Source organism: Carettochelys insculpta, chromosome 21, assembly GCF_033958435.1.
Source record: "Carettochelys insculpta isolate YL-2023 chromosome 21, ASM3395843v1, whole genome shotgun sequence".
Taxonomy (NCBI): domain Eukaryota; kingdom Metazoa; phylum Chordata; order Testudines; family Carettochelyidae; genus Carettochelys; species Carettochelys insculpta.
In genome coordinates this window covers 13,514,259-13,532,959 of record NC_134157.1, presented here as the reverse complement: position 1 = coordinate 13,532,959, position 18,701 = coordinate 13,514,259, and the positions used below count along the sequence as shown (strand labels likewise).

Sequence of the window (18,701 nt, the reverse complement as noted above, 5' to 3'; positions counted from 1 at the left end):
AGCTACAGCAGATCAGGAAAGGGATCCTGGAATTATAGTGGATAGTTCTCTGAAAACATCCACGCAGTGTGCAGCGGCAGTCAGTAAAGCAAATAGTACAGTAGTATCCTTCAGTATACGTAGACTATGGATCGCGCCCTCCGTAGTTCCATTTGGCATCCTCATTTGCAGCGTCGGCTGCGACTGTGGAGACCCACACGAGAGAGTGACAGTCCTTGCTGCATCTGTTGCATATGTAATGGGTGTCTGGCAGGTCCTTGCTGTGCTTTCTCTGGGCTCGCTTCTCCTTTGCTAGCTGTCTGATCCTCAGCTTACCCTCCTGAAGGCCCTTGTATAGTTCCTGCCGCCGTCTGCTGCGATCGTCCGCCAGCTCCTCCCAGCTGTCTGGCTTGATGTCTACTTCTCTGAGGTCTCTCTTGCAAACATCTTTGTAGCGCAGCTGGGGGCGTCCGGGAGGCCTTTTGCCAGAGGCTAGCTTGCCATACAGGATGTCTTTTGGGATCCTTCCATCATTCATCCTGTGGACGTGGCCAAGCCAGCGGAGCCGACGCTGCCTGAGGAGGGTGTGCATAGTTGGGATTCCAGCTTGCTCAAGGATGGTAGTGTTGGACACTCTGTCCTTCCACGATATTCCAAGGATGCACCTGAGGCAGCGCAAGTGGAAGACGTTCAGCCTCTTTTCCTGACGGACGTACAGGGTCCAAGTCTCGCTGCCGTAAAGGAGGGTGCTGAGGATGTAGGCTCTGTAGACTTGCATTTTGGAGTGAGTGTACAGCTTGTTGTTATTCCACACCCTCTTGCTGAGTCTGGACAGAGTTGTGGCTGCTTTACCGATCCTCCTATTTAGCTCAGTCTCCAAGGACAGGGTGTCAGTGATGGTGGACCCGAGGTGAACGAACTCGTGGACGACCTCTAACGTATAGTTGTCAATGCTGATTGATAGAGAATCAGCAACGTCCTGAGCAAGTACGTTTGTCTTCTTTAGGCTGATGGAGAGCCCAAAGTCCTTGCATGCTTTGGAGAACCGATCCAGCAGCTTCTGAAGCTGGTCTTGTGTGTGTGACACGACAGCAGCGTCATCTGCAAACAGCATCTCTCCGATGAGCACTTCCCGCACCTTAGATTTAGCTTTCAGCCTTGCAAGATTAAACAGTTTCCTGTCAGATCCTGTGTGCAAAAAGATGCCCTCTGTTGAAGATCCAAAGGCGTGTTTAAGGAGGAGTGTGAAGAAGATCCCAAAGAATGTCGGAGCAAGGATGCATCCTTGTTTGACGCCGCTCCTGATGTTGAAAGCATCTGATAATGTGCCATCGTATTGGACGGTTCCTCTCATGTCTTTGTGGAAAGACTGGATCATCCTGAGTAACCGTGGCGGACAACCTATCTTGTGGAGCAGTTTAAACAGTCCATCCCTGCTGACCAAGTTGAAGGCCTTGGTTAGGTCAATGAAGGCAATATATAGAGTGGCTTCCTCTGCTCCCTGCATTTCTCCTGAAGCTGCCTCAGAGAGAAGACCATGTCGACGTCAGATCTCTCTGCGCGGAATCTGCACTATGATTCAAGCTACATCCTCTCAGCAATCTTCTGGAGTCTGCCGAGGATGACGTGAGCGAACAGTTTACCAGTGATGCTTAGGAGGGAGATTCCACAGTAATTGTTGCAGTCGCTTCTGTCTCCTTTGTTCTTATACAAGGTTATGATGTTCGCGTCGTGCATGTCCTGTGGAACCTCTCCCTCTCTCCAGCACAGGCACAGTAGCTCATGTAGGGGTTCCAGGAGGGTGTCCGTGGCACACTTGATCACCTCTGGTGGTATACCATCCTGGTCCGGGGCCTTTCCTACTGCAATGCTGTCGATGGCTTTCTTCAGTTCATCCACAGTTGGTTCCTCATACAGTTCGTCCATTACTGACAGGAGTTCGACGGCATCAAGGGCTGAGTCGACCACAATGTTCTCGCGTGAGTACAGCTCGGAGTAGTGCTCGACCCAGAGCTCCATCTGTTTGGCTTTGTCAGTGATGACATCACCAGATTTGGATTTCAGAGGTGCATCTTGTTCTGGGTGGGTCCTAATGCCTTCTTGATGCCCTCGTACATTCCTCTGAGATTACCAAAGTCAGCACTGGTCTGGAGGCTGCTGCGTAGCTCGAGCCAGTAGTTGTTGGCGCAGCGCCGGACCATCTGCTGTACTGTTTTTCTGGCTGCTCTGAGCGCTTGCAGGGTACTCTGGCTCGGCGAACGTTTGTAGTCCAGGAGCGCAGCGCGCTTTTTTTCGATGGCTGCAATCATCTCATCGGAGTTAGTGTCGAACCAGTCATTTGTGTTTCTAGCTCTTCTTCCAAACACCAACAAGGCCATGTTGTACATTGTATCCCTCAGATGCTGCCATCTGGATGTCACATCGGCACCCCCAGGGTTGCTGCGCAGATTCTCCTCGAGGGTGGCTCCAAACTTTTCAGCTCTCTCTGAGTTAGCCGTCTTTCTGGCATCGATGCAGGGCCTTCCAGTTGGTTTAGAGCGGTGCAGTTTCTTGGGAATCACCTTGAGTTTGGAGCAAACTAATGAGGGAGCTGTATCGCAGTCAGCACTATGATAGCTGTGTGTCAGAAGGTCGTTTTTGAGGTTATCACGTCTAGCAACGACCACTTCTAGCTGATGCCAGTGTTTTGAGCATGGGTGTCTCCATGACACTCTGTGCTGTGGCTTGGTTTGGAAAAATGTGTTTGTGATGCACAGATTGTGGTGTGTGCAAAGTTCGAGAAGACGCTGACCATTTTCATTCATTTTTCCCCCACACCGAAGTGGCCTAAGCAGGAAGGCCATGAGTGACGATCGGCTCCAACTCTCGCATTGAAGTCACCCAGAATGTACAGTTGTTCGCGAGCAAGTATTTGCGCTATGGCAGCACTAAGCACGTCATAAAACTTTTTTTTAATTCCGGTGCGGCGTACAGGGTTGGGGCGTAAGTGCTGATCAGGTGGACCGGACCAGCGCGAGTTTGAAGTATGACCTGAAGGAGTCTTTCTGATCCACCCTTGACTAATTCCACCATTTGTAGAAGGGTGTTTCTGATGGCAAAGCCAACACCGTGCTCCCTGGGTTCTTCTTGGGCTTTACCCTGCCAGAAAAAGGCGTAGTCCTTTTCCTTTAGAGATCCTGAATCTGTGAGACGTGTCTCTTGCAGAGCAGCAATGTCAACTTGGAGCCTCTTCAGCTCCTCATCAATGACAGAGGTCTTTCGGGTGTCACTGATGTCCTGAGGATCTACAGTCAGACCTGTCAGCATGGTCCGCACATTCCAGCGACAAAGCTTAAAACTTCGATGGTTTCCTTTTCTCGTTGATTTTCTTATTGGTTTGCCTGGTGCTCAGATTTCAGGTCACTTGTCAGGTTTGGGAACCTTAAGCCTCATGCACCCAGTGAGGCAGGTGAACTATGGCGGGACAGTGGGGACTGCCCAGCTTGAGGTGGGCGGTGACTGTTCAGTGAGATGCGATGATCTCTCCCACCGTCGGAGGCAAACCCTGGTGCTCGTTTTCTACGCTAATCAAGCAAGAGCTTATAACCGGTATCTGTTGCCTTCCGTGTTGGTTCAACACTGTTAGCGATGCTGGAGTACCTCTCCAGGCGTGAGCTTGGGCGATTATTGGGACCCTGGGCTGCCCAGATGCCAGTGTTCCCCTCTCAGCTTTACTGATATAGTCCAAAGGAGAGGACAACCTCTACGTCTGGTACCAGCTCAGCTGCAGGAGTTGCCAGGTCAATGCCAGAAGTTGGCACAGAACCGCCTTAGGACTCCCCTCCGGATTTTCTGTCAGGGTTTACTCCCTTAGCCTTGCTCCTTTCCAGGATAAGCAAATAGGATGTTAGGAATAATTACAAAAGGGATAGAAAATATCTTACTTCCCCTATATAAAACTATGGTACGCCCACATCTTGAGTATGGTGTGCAGATGTGGTCTCCTCACCTCAAAAAAGATATATTGGCATTAGAAAAGGTTCAGAAAGGGGCAGCTAAAATTATTAAGGGTTTGGAACGGGTCCCATATGAGGAGAGGCTAGAGAGACTGGGACTTTTCAATCTAGAAAAGAGGAGACTGAGGGGCGATATGATAGAGGTACGTAAAATCATGAATTGTGTGGAGAAAGTGAAGTTATTTGCTTGTTCCCATAATATAAGAACTAGAGGACACCAAATGAGATTAATGGGTAGCAGGTTCAAAACTAATAAAAAAGTTTTTTCTTCACACAGCGCACAGTCAACCTGTGGAACTCCTTGCCAGAGGATGCTGTGAAGGCCAGCACTGTAACAGAGGTTAAGAAAGAGCTCAATAAATGTTTGGAGGTTAGGTCCAGAGATGGCTATTAGCAAGGGGTAAGGTATGGTGCCTAGCCTTTTGTCAAAGGTGGGAGATGGATGGCAGGAGACAAATTGCTTGATCATTGTCTTCGGTTCACCTCCTCTGGGGCACCTGGCATTGGCTACTGTTGGCAGACAGAATACTGGGCTAGATGGACCTTTGATCTGACCCAGTATGGCCGATCTCATGTTATGGTCTTAAGCTGTGGTAAGTAGGACTACTAGTGACTTTTAAAAGTATCACTAGCGCTCGGACCAAATTTCGGCACTCTGCTCGGCGAGGTTGCTGCCCCCAGTCTAGAGTGCGACGAAAAGAAAGGGGGAAAGGAGAGAGGGAGCAGGAGGTGGCCGAGCACCCAACATGGAGTTGCAGAGAGCTCCTCACCAGGTAGGCGATGATATCATAGCCTTGCTCCTTCAGCCACACCAGAATGCAGGAGGTATCCAGGCCACCGCTGTAGGCAAGCACCACTGTGCCCTTGGATTGAGACATCGTGTCTGGGGAAAGCAAGGAGACCCAGTCACATACCCACAGGTGCTCTGCCACAGACAAGGCCTCAGCCCCGCAGACCGGCTCCTTTCTGTAAGTAGCCTCAGAGGTTTAATATCCGAGTCCCATTTTGCACAGGTGGAAACCGAGGCACCAAGCAGGGAGGTGACTTACCCCCACGTAACCCAACCAATAAGTAGCAGCACTGAAACTAGGAACCCAGACATCCTGGCTCCATGTGCAGAATGCTAGGCTGCTCTCTCCCTCCCACACTTGCGATTCTACCTCTGGACTTGCCTGCTAATTAAAAACCAGCGTCACACTGACACACCCAGGTTGCTGGCCGCAGGGACAGAACCTACAAGCAGAGTCTAAAGCCCTGCACTCTGCCACATGAGCTACAGGCCAGCCAGCTCTCAGCTGAGGCTGTAGAGCAGAGACTTCACTCACCCCAAATGAGGTCTCAGTGCCTCTGGGTACTACACACAGACTCTTCTACCTGAAGCCCTCATTTAGAGCCAGAGCACCTCTCTGCCCCAGAAGGGAGGCAATGGGATCAGCCACAGACAGAGGACGTTAACCACCTTGTGCAGTAATGCTGGCTCTTCGAGCTGGGTGTCCCTATGTAGGTGCACGCACACCCCTGTGCCTCCATTTGGAGGCTTTCGGTAGCAGTGTCCACTGAGCCCATACATGTGCTCGCCCTCCCTCGTGGTCTGCCTCGAGGCTGCCTAGCACTGCCCTGGGTGGAAGCCCCTCCTATCCTACTGCACCACAGAGCCCTGTAGAGAACTCCAACGTAGGAGGGTGGGTTGCGGAGCACCCACAGGGCCACCCATCTCCAAGAACCATCATTACTGCACGAGGCGCGTAACTTTTCTTCGGGTAGTGTCTCGATGGATGCTCTGCTGTGGGCGACTCCTAAGCAGTGCTCAGCACTGGAGGCTGGGATTCGGAGTGGAGCCTGTTACTGCCTAGGGCACTAGGGAGTCGACAATGGCACTGGAACAATCTTCCTTGATCACACTGTGCTCTGTGAGTGTGTGGGCGGATGTCTAAGACTGCTGAGATAGGAATATCTGGAAGGAAGAGTGCGACAAGGTGGAAACTGACCTCATGGAACGCACATGGATCCGGGCCAGCAAGGGCACTGCCCCCATCAGGGCAGCTTTGGAGCTAATGGTGCGATTCAGGAATCTTTCGGTGGATGAAAGGAAGAGTTTAGGGGGTTTCCTACCATCCTTGGTCCTGAGCAAGTACAATGCTGGTGTTCTTCGCACACACAGAAGATGCAGAATCATCTGCCTGCTGTTACAAAGTGGTTTGGGGGAAGAACTGGGAGATGGATTTATTGATTTACATGGAAAACGCAGCCAGTGGTGGGAAACTTGAGATATGGCCGTACAGCTTTTTTTAAATCTCATCATGATTCTGTCCCTCCAGGCCCCCAAGGACTGTCTATTTTAAATAAAAAAAGCCATGAATGGCAGGTATGCAACCAGGGCTGCTATTTCTCCTAAGTGCCGAGTTCACACCATGGCCATAGGAAACTGCTTTTGTCTCGTATACGTGAGGGGGAAGATGCCATGGACTCAAAGGGAGCTCTAGTAAAAGCCCTGACAACTAGGTTAAGATCCCAGGTTGGAGAGGTTGGGGTCACATGTAGGAAGAGATTCTCAGTGCCCTGAAAGAATCTATGTATTGACAGGTGGTCACACAGATCATTTGTCCACCTGGGGGTGGAAGTACATGTTCACTGCAAGATGTACCTTATCAGAGCCCAGTGAAACTTTTGTCCTTCTAATATCTAAAATGTAGTGTAAAATCAGAGGGCGGGAAGGTGAGGTTAGGTCCACGTGTTTAGAACTATGAATTAGAACAGTTTCCATTTTGTAGGTGAGTATGTCATGTAGTCAGCTTTGCTGTGAAGTGACACATCTTTTAGTTCCCCAGAGCCTTCTGCCTCTAAGGGTACATCTACCCAAGGTAAGACAGTCAATTTCTGATGCACCGATTCTAGCTAGGCTAATGGTGTGGCAAGAATTGTGTATCAAAACAAAAAGCAGTCAAGTAGCACTTTAAAGACTAGCAAAATGGTTTATTAGGTGAGCTTTCGTGGGACAGACCCACTTCTTCAGGCCTGTTCTGGTCTGGCTATGGTCTGAAGAAGTGGGTCTGTCCCATGAAAGCTCACCTAATAAACCATTTTGCTAGTCTTTAAAGTGCTACTTGACTGCTTTTTGCTTTGATAGTGTATAGACTAGCACGGCTTCCTTACAGTGTAGACTGGGGCTCTTCAAGCTCACACTGATGTCCCTTACTTCACACAAAAGCGCGGAGCACCAGGATCGACAGACAAGCCCAGAGAGATTGATTTTGCCGTGGACTTGACAGGATGCTGTGCCCACTCACTCTAGTTTAAACACTGGAGCTTCCTTTGGCCTTAGCTTGCTAAGATATGGCTGATGACCCTGGGTCATCGGCAGCCCAGAATGAACCTTCGACCTTAGGGGCTAATGCCGTGTGTGCTGTCACATGAGCTAAAACCAGCTGGCTCTCAGCCATGGCAGTAGAGCAAAGACTTGGCTTTCCCTTGTCAGTTGTCTCGGTGCCACTATGATTACCATAAACCAGTGTAATACTTCACCTTATCTTTACTTGACTGTGGCTGGAAAACAAGTTCCAAACTCCACAGCGACTAGTGTGTACAGAAAGCCAGGTTTAAACAAGCTAGTAAGAGAGTCCGACAAGTTTCCAAGCAGCTTTTGCTCCAGCTTGGCTCATGCATGCCACATAAATAGCAGCTTTGATGCTTAGGTGCAAATAAAGGAGATTGGCAACAGTACAGCTAAGATAGTAATCTTGCCAGAGGCTGCTCAGGAGGTCACGAGTTACAGCATTCATTACCCAACCCATGTTTTAACTTCTGCCCTTTCTGCAGTGTACACTGGTGCAACCACACCAATACAGTCACACTGGGGCCAACGCACTCTGCAGGTGCACTGCTCCAACACAAGGCAGGGGTTTACACTGAGCACAGCTCCCTTTGATGAACTGCCACATTCGCCTGCATAGGAGTAAACCCCAAACTGCTTCAGTGCAGAAAGCCCGCCTCAAGGGCGCTGCACAATGGGCTGACCTCAGTGCATGTTTCCCTCGGGTCCCCAGGGCCGTAGATCCACAGCGTTTTCTTAAATTTTCTGTCAACGCTTTTTTCGAAGCCAGATTAAAGCATTAAAGTTTGATGACTGTGGAGGAGCACAGAGGCTGACAGACCACTGAGATGATGTTTACCCTGCAGGGTTTCCCCCCCCCACTATTACTTCTTTTGGCATTCTAATCCAAATACCAGCACTGGAAAATGGCATTCCTGCAGCCACAGCATTGCGAACCAGAGCGTTCTCATTTACAGCCACTGTTCACAACCACAGCATTGCAAAAAAATGGGCCGTCATGGCAGCCGATAATAGCTATGCTTTGTTCTTACACGTTCCTTTTTGACCCTGAAAGGGGCGAGTCAGCAGAGCTGCAGTAATTATTTCAAGAGAAAAACCCTCTTATTTGGAATTATCCTGCTTGGCGGTGTCACTGCTGGGGGTGGGGCGGGAGCTCAGAATATAGGGTTTTTGTTGAAAATAAATCCCCCAGTGTGGACAAGCCCTGAGAGTCCCCACTATGCTACTGAAGCACTGAGTTTGCATGAAAACTGATGCCAGGCAACCGAGCAGAGGCCACGAAAGAAACAAGAAAATGGAATAAGCAGCTTTGGCTGTTACCTGTGCTTGGCCGGACAGCCAGAAATTCTTCCTCAATCTCTCAGTAAACGTTCTGAAACAGAGGTAAGGGAATGAGTTAGATAATCCAGCTGCACATGGAAAAGCCGTGAGGCAGAGAAACTTAAGACGGAATCCTAATCACAACTGGGTGTGCCAGCTGCCTGCTCCAAGCCATGACGCAACCAAAGCAAACCCAAACATTTTGCACAGGTGTCCGACCCGGTCTTGATCCTTCAGGTGGCAGTCAGGACAGGGGGATCTGCACCACTAGACAGAGCAGGGATCCTGCAGCAATCACCTTCAGAACGCCATGCAGCCAGCCAACTGTGAAATGCTGCCCGGGGGAGGTGGGGTCGAGGCAGGAGGTGCATGCATGTGGTGGCAACAAACAGAATCCAGAGACATTCCCGAGCATTGGCTTCCCATCTCTATCACACACACACACGCCTAAGAGGGAAAGTCCCCGAGCAGAGAAACTGAAGCAAGGGCCGAGAGGGCCAGGACTTAACCAGTGTTTCTCCACGCGTGGTACACAAGAGAAGTCTGGGGAGGCATGCAGCTCTCGAGCCGTAGGCGGCTCTTTGAGCAATGAAATGTGGCTCCTGCCTGGAACAGCGTGCCAGAACTGCTCACTGCCGCTCTGCGTACATGCCCCAGCACGTGGCGGGAGAAGCACGGGGTGACCGCAATGGCTCCAGCGAGTCCCAGGCATTGAGTTAGAATGGGGGTGACTGGCTCTGGAGGAGAGAGGGGGATTGGGTTAGAGCAGAAGAGGGCTGGGAGTGCCTGGCTCTGGGGGAGGCGGAAGGTACCAAGCCATGTATTTTATACATCTCTCACTATATATGTTAGATAGATTATATAGACCTGTAAAACAAATTAATAACATTTATCTATATATGTCTGAAAATCCTGGGTACTGGAGGTACTTTGTTTTGATAAAGGAGCATTTATTTAACAAAAAAAGTTGAGAAACACTGAACTAGACCAAGGGGACTCAGACCTCATTTACACTGGGAAAACGCTCCAAGGTAGAAAACTTGCACAGCTTTAGCCACCATTTGACCTGTGTGTGGACAAGCTGGATCTAAAAGCCTTCTAGCAGGTCCCGGGTGATCCCCAGACTAACTACGAAACTAGCCGGCAGGAATCCCCACATCCACATTGACCAGGCAGAAGGGGCACTCAGGGTGACGGGGATAACCAGACTGTGGAAGGGAAGCCAAGGGCTGCTTTGGGGGCTGTAGGAAGGTGATGTCTACACTCTGAGTGGGGCTGACCTACAGCTCAAGCAGTCACACCGCTGCTAGCGGTCAGCAAGCTAGTGCAGGCACTAGAGCCAGAACGCAGCCACGGCAGTGTGAACAGGCTAGTCCCTGAGCCGGTGCCCACCTGAGACACCAGGCGTGTCCCACTGCTGTGGCTGTACCCAGATTTTAGCACATTAGCTGGCGGACAGCAAGCACAAGTGTGTGTCATGGGTCTGGGAATCACCTCCTAGTGTCAAGCCTAGCTGAGCCCAGGACTGACTTCTGTAGCACGACTGCCCTGGCACTCCCTGGTTTGGCCATGCTCTGGGAAACAAAAGCCAGTGCACACCTGCAAGCTGGCCCGACCTGGTCTGCTAGCAGCAGAGCCGGGGGAATGCTCAGTAAACGACATTCCTGCCGGTGGCAAACCTGTTAGGTTCTGCAAAGGGACCTGTAACTTGCAAACCTACATTGCTGGTATAGAGTTAAATTCCCCTTCTGCAGTCAGGCCAGGTTCAGCCCAAGGCTGCTGGTGTTAGGGCAGGGAGGGCAATCGATTTTGCTGGTGGGGGAGAAGGGAGCTCGAGGTAGAGGACTGTGGGGGGTGGGGGAGGAGGCAGGCCTGTTAGCAGGGGGGAAGCAAAGGGGAGCTGCACCCCAGCCTGTCATTTCAAAGGGACCTGGAGATCCCAGCTGCCACTCCTGAGGCTGAAACAGCAGCTGGACCCCAGACGCCTTCGAAATGCCATTGAAGTTCCCCTCTGTGCAGCTCCGAGGGCGAAATTCTGCTGCACTGTCCCCCTTCCAGTAAAATCTCTCAGCTCCAGTTGGTCAGTTTCACACGCTTGCCCCACCCCCAGCAAAATCTCAACTCCAACTGTCTGGTTTCTGGCGTATAGGAGGTGAGAAATTTGGCCTGGGCCAGGGGCCATGCTTGAAATAAGCCAATGGGCTGAGTTTCTGCTGGGGGATAAGACAGCACCCAAACCTCTCTGCCTCTCCAGCCATAGGGGCGACCGCGGGCTGGATTATACGGCTTGGTGGGCTGGATGCAGTCCATGGGTCATATCTTGCCTGGCCCTGCCTTAGTGGGAACTAGTGTGTTTTCAAGGCTTGGGGCTTCAAAAGGAACAGGTCAGGCACACTGGGAACCTGCAGACTCGCTCATGCACACCAGTGTTCCCTGTAAGCTGAGCTCTTGGGTGCCACCCAGGAGTGATTTGGATGCTGCCCAGCTGATCAGCAGGGGCCCACAGCCACTGACAGCTGGCAGCCTAGTGATGGTGCAGTCCACACATGCCTTGGTGCACCTATAATTTATTCTGCACTTGGACAGAAAAATGAGCGAGAACCCCGCCCCACACTCCCCAGTTCCTGAAGCCAGTGCCAGGAACTGTTTTGTTCATGATTCAGCACAGTGACTTGGCTGAGCAGGGTGTGTCTCCTTGGGCTCAGGTTAAAACAGGAACTTGCCAAGCCCTAGCGGAATGCCCAGAGTGTGGACATTCTGGCAACCCCAGCGTGGAGTAACTTTCACTTCTTCCTAGAGACGAAGGGCCAAAGCTACTGGTGATGTAAAGTCAGCAGAGCTCCACTGTAACCCAGAGTTACATGCCACTCTAGGCCCCTCAGTGAATTTGGCTCAGGGCTGTCAGTTTCTAAATGAGAAAACAGGCAGATTTGGTAATCAGCACATCTCAGATGCTCAGCAATGACTCAACTTTCCCTAACCCCCTTCTCTTGAGCCTTCCTGGTTTCACCATTAGCCAGTCACTCCCAGAGCAGGTGGGAAGCTGGGATATTGGGGCTGGCGGGAGAGGAGAATTTTCAGAAGAATCCAAGGCACCAGCTGGCACTTCAGAGCCTTTTCAGAGACATTTAATTCTGGGGGCATCTTCTGTCCCTTTTGCTTGCGCAGGACTTTTACACCAGGCCAAGAATTTTGTTTCTTGTTTTGTTTCTTAATGGACCAGATCAATTATGAGACACCCATTGCTCCCTATGGAGGCTATATTTCTATGTTGTAAGAGAGACCCTTGTTAAAGTACCCTGGAGAATGTTCTTGGCCTTTATCCACAGAAAAGTGGTGGGACCTAGTAGATGGGACCCAGGCACAAGAGGGGACCCAGAGTAACCAATGCTCGGAATGAAGATGGCACTTAGCCCCCGTGGTCTGGTCAGTCTTTAGTTTCTCTTTTCAAATTGTCAGCCAAAGGCCTATTAGCGTCAGCTGTGGTGTTTATGAGGCTGACATCATTACAGGTTTAACCTCTCTAAGCCAGCACTCTCTGGTCCAGCAACATCTGTGGTCTGGCATCATTTTAGTTAGCCAGACAACTACTTATCATGGGTATGACCAAGTTTCCCGCAGTACCATAAACTTTATTTACAGACATCAATTAACTGTGCTGTTATTTAGCTGTAATTTACCCCTGAATGTCTAAGAGCCCAGTAAGCAGCAGACGTGTCATTAATGTGCTACACAATATTGACCTCATGTGGTACAGCAAATTTTGTTTGGCACTGGTCAGGTCCCAAGGGTGCCAGTCTAGAGAGGCTCAAACCTGTACTATGAGACATATTTTCTGCACCACCTGTACACAAATACAGCAGTTACATAGCCCAAATGGTCCTCTACCTTTACTACAATCCTGTCCTCTTATGCCAAGAATCCTGTAACACCTTGCAGTAACAGAAGTAAGCTGTGGCATAAGCAGAGGAGAAATTTGTCAAAAATCAAGAGCTATTCATTCTGTCCTTAGCATAAGTTAGGGAAATACCCTCCCCAACCTGCACCTGAAATGCTAGTTTCTGAAACAAAGTTAAGGAAGAAACACAACAAGTTAGTATCAGAGAGAGAGCTGTGTTAGTCTGTAGCTTCGAGAACAAGAAGTCTTGTGGCACCTTATAGACATTCTAACAGATATTTTGGAGCACAAGCTTTTGTGGGCCACAGAATGGGTATCCTCCCCCTCCTCCCTCCTCCTCCCTCAATTCCCCCCACACCCTTCGCTTGCACTTGTTCTAGTACTTGCTCTAGATTTGCACAGAGGTCTCAGAGGTATTTAGGCTATTATCAGCGACCTGAGCTACCCACGCCTCACCAGAAGGCACAGCAGTGTAACATATAGCTTTGCCAGCCAAAGGACAATACCTGGCTCAGTTCACAGTCACTGGCTGCTAAACTGATTCCACCAGCCCACCTTGTCACAGACAAAGGAACCAGCCAATGGAAAGAGCTTTTAGTGAATACTGATGAGAGGGTGTACAAACTGGCAACCTAGAGGGTAAAAACTCCATCACCAATTAACTGGGTCTGAGCCATTCCAGCTGCCATTAACCTCACCTTATAGATCCATCAGAGTCTAAAGACCACCAAGCCTAGAAGATTAGCACATATATGGGAGGGAACTGCAAAGGCAAAGGGGACCCTGCTAGTGACAAGTTTGCCTGCAGTCTCAAAGGGGTGGCCTATCCAGGATGCTTGACTTGTTTGAAGCTCCTCTTATGAGAGACAGTTTCACTATCCAGCAACTGTTTTGCAACAGAACACGCTAGATGTGGAGAAGCCAGAGCCTTCCAACTCAAGTGCCTCTTTCAAAATTTAGCCTGTTCTCGATGTGAGTTCCCGACTAATAAACGCAGCCCTCTGGGAAATTGCAATCTTTTCCATGGTGACCTCCCAGACAATGCTCTGAACTGCAGAACAAACAGGGTGGATCAGGCAAGCCCCTTTGTAATAACAGTACCAATGGATGGGGAGACCATGACAGAGAAATTAAGGTCAGACTATTGTGAGTGAGCGCTCTTGAGAGCCAAGCTACAAGCTCTTCTGACAGCCTGGCCCTCAAGACAAAATAAATCCCTGGGAGGAGAAGCAGGGAGTTCTAGGTCTCACCAGGGCGCTCATATGAATAGGCTGCATAAATGCTGCAAGAATCACAGGGGTGATTTCCATGCACCTCTTCTCCCAAATGGAGGAGGAGGGGAAGGCATAGAGAACTGCGAAGAGGATAACTCTATGCAGCCTGGTCACCTATGTTCCTGCAAGGAGGTAGTGACTCAAATCTTTGTGCTCCTGAAGATGTGCCAAGAAAGGCAGAGCCTTGGCACAAAGGGGGGAGGTGTATACTGCACCTCCTGGAGATAAAGTTAGTGACATTAAATAAAGGAAGAAAGGAAAGCAAAACCCAGTTTAAGGGAAAGTATTTCACAACATTGCCTATTGCTCAATAGCCACTTCTTTATGGCCCAAGTCATCCTTCTTACAGGAACCTCAACATAAAAGCACACGCTGTATGTTGAAAAGAAACACTCCCCATTTCTTAGGAGAGCCTAAACTTAGCTAGAAAGAGACAAGACTTGAAGCTGTGGCACTAGAGGAAAACCCCTCCCCAGGCTACTCAAGAAGGCTCTCAGGTCATGTCCAAAGCTGTTGATTTCAATAGCCAGCCCCAGGCAAGGGAAAGGCTGAAGCTCACCTTCCAGACACACCTGCCTGCCCAGCCCTCGGCCAGACTAATTGCTACTGGCACAGAGAATAAGGACGGGGTCATGGAAATACCTTTGTTAAAAAGAACCATCCTCACCGGCTGCTGTGATTTGTGCTGGGACATCACTACCCAGGCTCATCGCAGGCCAGGACCCCCGTGCAAGACACGGTACAAACAAAGGCCTTGTCTACAACAGGAATGAGGGCTGTGCAGCAGGGCCACCAGCCACTGCGGGCCCCGGGGGCAAGGTGGGAGGGAAGGCCAGCTACGTGCACCCCAGAAAGAGGGGGCCACAATTGGAAGGGGTGGAGCCAATGGGTAGAAGGGTCAGGGCCAAGGTCAATCAGCCCTTAGCACCACCCAGACCACGGCGATGCCCCCCAGCAGTGCTGTCACAGCCCTTCAAAGGGGCCCAAAGCACTGCACCTTTTGAGACGTCAGACCCTGGGGCACCTGCCCGATTTCCCGGCCACCGGCAGGCCTGGGGTTGTGGTTTAACCCATTACCTAGGGCTTTCCCGGACCAACGAACACCAGTACCCCTGCAATTCCCCGCAGGGGTGAAAAAACCTTCTGCTACTGAACTGAATGGCAGACCTTCCACCAACTGCACCGGAGCTACCAATGCACCCGAGGGATTAGCCCCTTAACTCCCCCCCGCGTCCCAAGGATGGCCAGTCACTTGCATGTGTGCAATACTGAGCACAATGGGGCCCTGGCTCACGACTGGGGTTCCTAGGTGCAGCAGCAAATCAGCAGAACAAGCGTCAGTCGTGCTGGGGCTGGGAAGGATGTCCTTCCAGAGCAACAAGCCGTTGCCGAGGGGGAGGATGCTGTAGAGGCTGGAGTTGTCAGGGTCTGCACACCTCTGGGGCACGTGCACGTACCCGCCAGCCTCTCCCCGCTTCAGTCTCGTTTCAAGGCGCTCCTCTCGCCTCTAGAGCATTCCCTGGCTCAGTACCTCCCCCACCCAGCCCCAGGCTGTGGCAGAGACCCAGGCCCTAAATGCACTGAACTGGCCCCAGACAAGTCACAGGAGCCAACTGCTTCATTCGCTGTGGCTGTTTCCCTCGCCGCCAGCGAGGGAGAGGAAAGAACAGAGCAGCCGCCAGGCGCAGGGGCGCCAGCGCCAGGGCTGGAGGGAGCAGGACAGGGCCGCCTGAGGAGTGAGGGACTGTTTGACCCCCTGCCCATTAAAATGCAGTGGCACCAAAGCCAGGGAGCCCCCTTCACCTGCTCCCCCCCGCTGCTTCAATGCCACACCTCCTCCCCTGCCTCCCCCCCAGTCCCCACTGACCCCCCATCGCCCCCAGCCTCCCTCTGGTACCCCCTCTCCTCCCCCAGCCTGCCCCACATCTAGTCCCCAGTTTTCACCAGCTCTCCCCACCGGTTCTCACAGACCTCCACCCCACCAGCATCTCTCCACTAGCCCCGCCCCCCAACCTCCCCTGGCACTCCCACACCCCACCCCCCGCTCACCGTGCCCCAAGGATCCCCCAGTACCCCGCATCCCGCCACCGGTCCCCGACCTACAGCCTCCCTCCTGCCCGCCCCCTGCTCCTCCTCCCCACCTTACCCCGACAGGCGCCGTGGGCTGGGCTCCAGGCAGGGCAGCAGGAGGCGGTCGGGCGCTGGGGGGCAGCGAGCAAAGGCCCCGCTAGTGTAACCCTCTTATGCAGGGCGGCGGCGGGGCGGGACAGAGGCGGCTCCGGCTGTGGCTGGAAAATCCCCTTCCCGCACGCCGCTCCCAGCGCCAGCCCGCGGCCTGCCGGGGTAGGACCCTCCGGCCCCCGCCCCCTGCCGGGCTCGCTGGGGGAGCCTGCGCTGGGGGCCGGGCGTGTCACACAGTAGCGGGGTCTTGCCCGGCTGCGGAGCCGAGACGGGGGGCGGGCAGCGTCTCGCTTGCCGGAGCCCGGCACAGCGCGGGCCTGATTCCGGCCCCGGGTAGGGCCCGAGCAGCAAAATCCGGCCCTGCAGCAAGAGACGTGTGGCCGCGCAGCCCGGCGGCTTGGCCCGCAGAACTCGGGGTCGCCGAGTACCTCCCGGTGCAGGGAGCACCCCCCCTTCGGGACCCCCAGGCACCTTCCTTCTGCAGCACCCCCCCTCCTCCGGCATCTCCCCCCTCTGGGACCTCTCTCCTCCCGCACCCCCAGGCACTCTCCCTCCTCCAGCACCCTCTGGCACCCCCAGGCCCTGAGTGGGACCAAACAAGGGGATTTGCCAACGAGGGGAGGTCAGGCTGCCAGGAGGGGGCATCTCCACTCCTGCAAGGCTCCTCCGTGGGGCGGCCAGGGCTTCCCCTGGCAACGGCCAGGGTCCCCGTGGCAGTGAGGTGCTGGCAGGGCTCCCAACTGAGGCTGGGCTCCGTGACCCCAGCCAGAGCTTCCCCACCTGGCTACCTGCCCATGGGGGTCCCCACAGCCGGCCACCAGTGGGGTTCCCTGCCATGCCCCACAGAGCTGGCACTCTCCGATCCAGCATTATCCATTGTCCTGGTGGAAGAGAGATGTTGCCAGAAGAGAGAGTGGCACCCAAGAGAGTTTCAGCCTCGCTATCATCATTCCCCAGGGACTGGCACAATCTTCTTTAACCCAAATGCATTGCTAATTGACGTGGAAAATACTAATAAATGCCCTGTACTCCTGTGGCAGCTTCCAGCTGGGATGCTCAGAGATGGATGAATTGCTGTGATCTCAGTGCATTTTCAAAGGGGTTGAGCATTAATAACCCAACAGAAAGTTTAAGGCCTTAATTTTCACGTGGCCACTTGGTTTGTGTGACAAATCTTAGACAGCGCTTGAGTTCCCGAGAGGTGAGGTGCTACCAGCCCCCCCAGCAGTCGTGGGATGGTGTCAAACTTTCTAAACTCCTTTGCCCATAATCCAGACTCCTCCCACACCCTAATTTAGGCTGTAGGTTGTGCAGACCTTCATAGTACTAGCCCTGAACATTTTTAATACCCTGTCCATCACGTGGTATCTGCTCATCCCTCCTCTTTCTCGCATGGTGGGGTCACCACACGTGTAACAGTTAACAACATGGATGTATCATCAGTCTTTGGCGGTAACACATCAATTGAAATGAATAGATTCCATTTCAGATATCAGACTTAGGGTTTTAGCTCTCTGACATTACAGTCTGTGTTTACATCTGCTCCACACTCTGGAGGCATGTTTCATGGCCACAGACCACTACAGAAAGCTTAGATTCTGGACCACAAGATGCAGTCACCAGGAAAAGGTACCAGGATTTAGACCAGTTAAACCCAGGGTTGTCAGAGCTCAGCACCTAGGAAAAACAGGACACAGATATCTTAGTTGGTCAAAATGTTGCCGTTTATAGCCTTCCATGACTTGTTCCTAATCACCCAATTGACACAGTGGCAGAATAAAACCCAGATTTGTTGAATCCCAGGCCTTGCTTTGGACAACTCACAATTTTTCCATGCCTGTTTCCTCACAGGTAAAATGAGACGCTCTCTGTAAAGCAGCGTAGTAGCTGTGTGTCACATGTGCTATATACATTTTACGTACATATCACCTGTGAAATGGGCGTAGAGCCCATAAGATGCTGAAGTCTATGGCAGAAAGAAGATAGGTTTTATCGTTAACCACAAGACCACTTCTTCCTCAGTGAGCCACGCCCACAGATGCTTCTCAGGTGAATACACACCTGTCTGGGCCTCGGAGGCACCCTAAGACCCTAACTTTCCAGTTACTAACTAGCTGACAGCACTCGGAGCTGTTTATCCTCCCTGTGTACTCAGTGCTCCCCCCTGTGGCTAGCGCCTGCTTCCCTCCTCACTGATGCCACATGAGGATATATGCAACTGACCAGCCAGTCCTTCCTCTTCTCTGCTGCACGGAGAGTGGCAGGCCTGCTTCTGCACCCATTAGCCCCAGCGAGCTGCCGTTCCCCTTGGCCATTGTCACTCAGCACCAGCCGATTGCAGGCAGGCTCGGGAGTTGCCCAGCTGCAGAGCTTGCGATGCATTGCCCCTGCAAACGCAGCAGCGCAGGGCTATTCTGCCGTGAGCCAGGCTGTTGCTGATGCCAACAGGGAAATACCTTCCAGTTAGGGTTCAACCCAGCATAGCTCACTGGGCAAGCTCTGGTTTGTTTTTGTCTGCAGGCAACAGAGTGGGCGTGAGGTGCAGCGCCCTGGAGACCAGTATTTCCTGCCTGCCGTTTGGTGCTGACCAAGAGGGTGCGACTACAGTAGTGTGTTGAGGCCCAGGGAGTTGCAGTGAGAGGGTCACACTCATGTCAGCACAGCAGTGTGCTCACACTGGCCATGCTGCATTGGTCACCGTTCCACACCCCCCCGCCGCCCCC

General features: G+C 52.3%; 1 protein-coding gene across 1 annotated transcript in view; it reads right to left on the bottom strand.

Annotated features, from left to right (window-relative positions):
* The window catches only part of ASS1 (argininosuccinate synthase 1), a 94,105-nt gene extending 77,861 nt beyond the window's left edge, over positions 1 to 16,244 (bottom strand). Inside the window, exons 1-3 of the mRNA XM_075015290.1 lie at positions 15,944 to 16,244; positions 8,626 to 8,677; positions 4,745 to 4,857 (exon numbers count right to left, since the gene is read on the bottom strand). Coding sequence (XP_074871391.1) covers positions 4,745 to 4,852 — 108 coding nt within the window. The 5' untranslated portion in view covers positions 4,853 to 4,857; positions 8,626 to 8,677; positions 15,944 to 16,244. The remainder of the gene's footprint in view (positions 1 to 4,744; positions 4,858 to 8,625; positions 8,678 to 15,943) is intronic.
* Between the last annotated feature and the right edge of the window lie 2,457 nt (positions 16,245 to 18,701).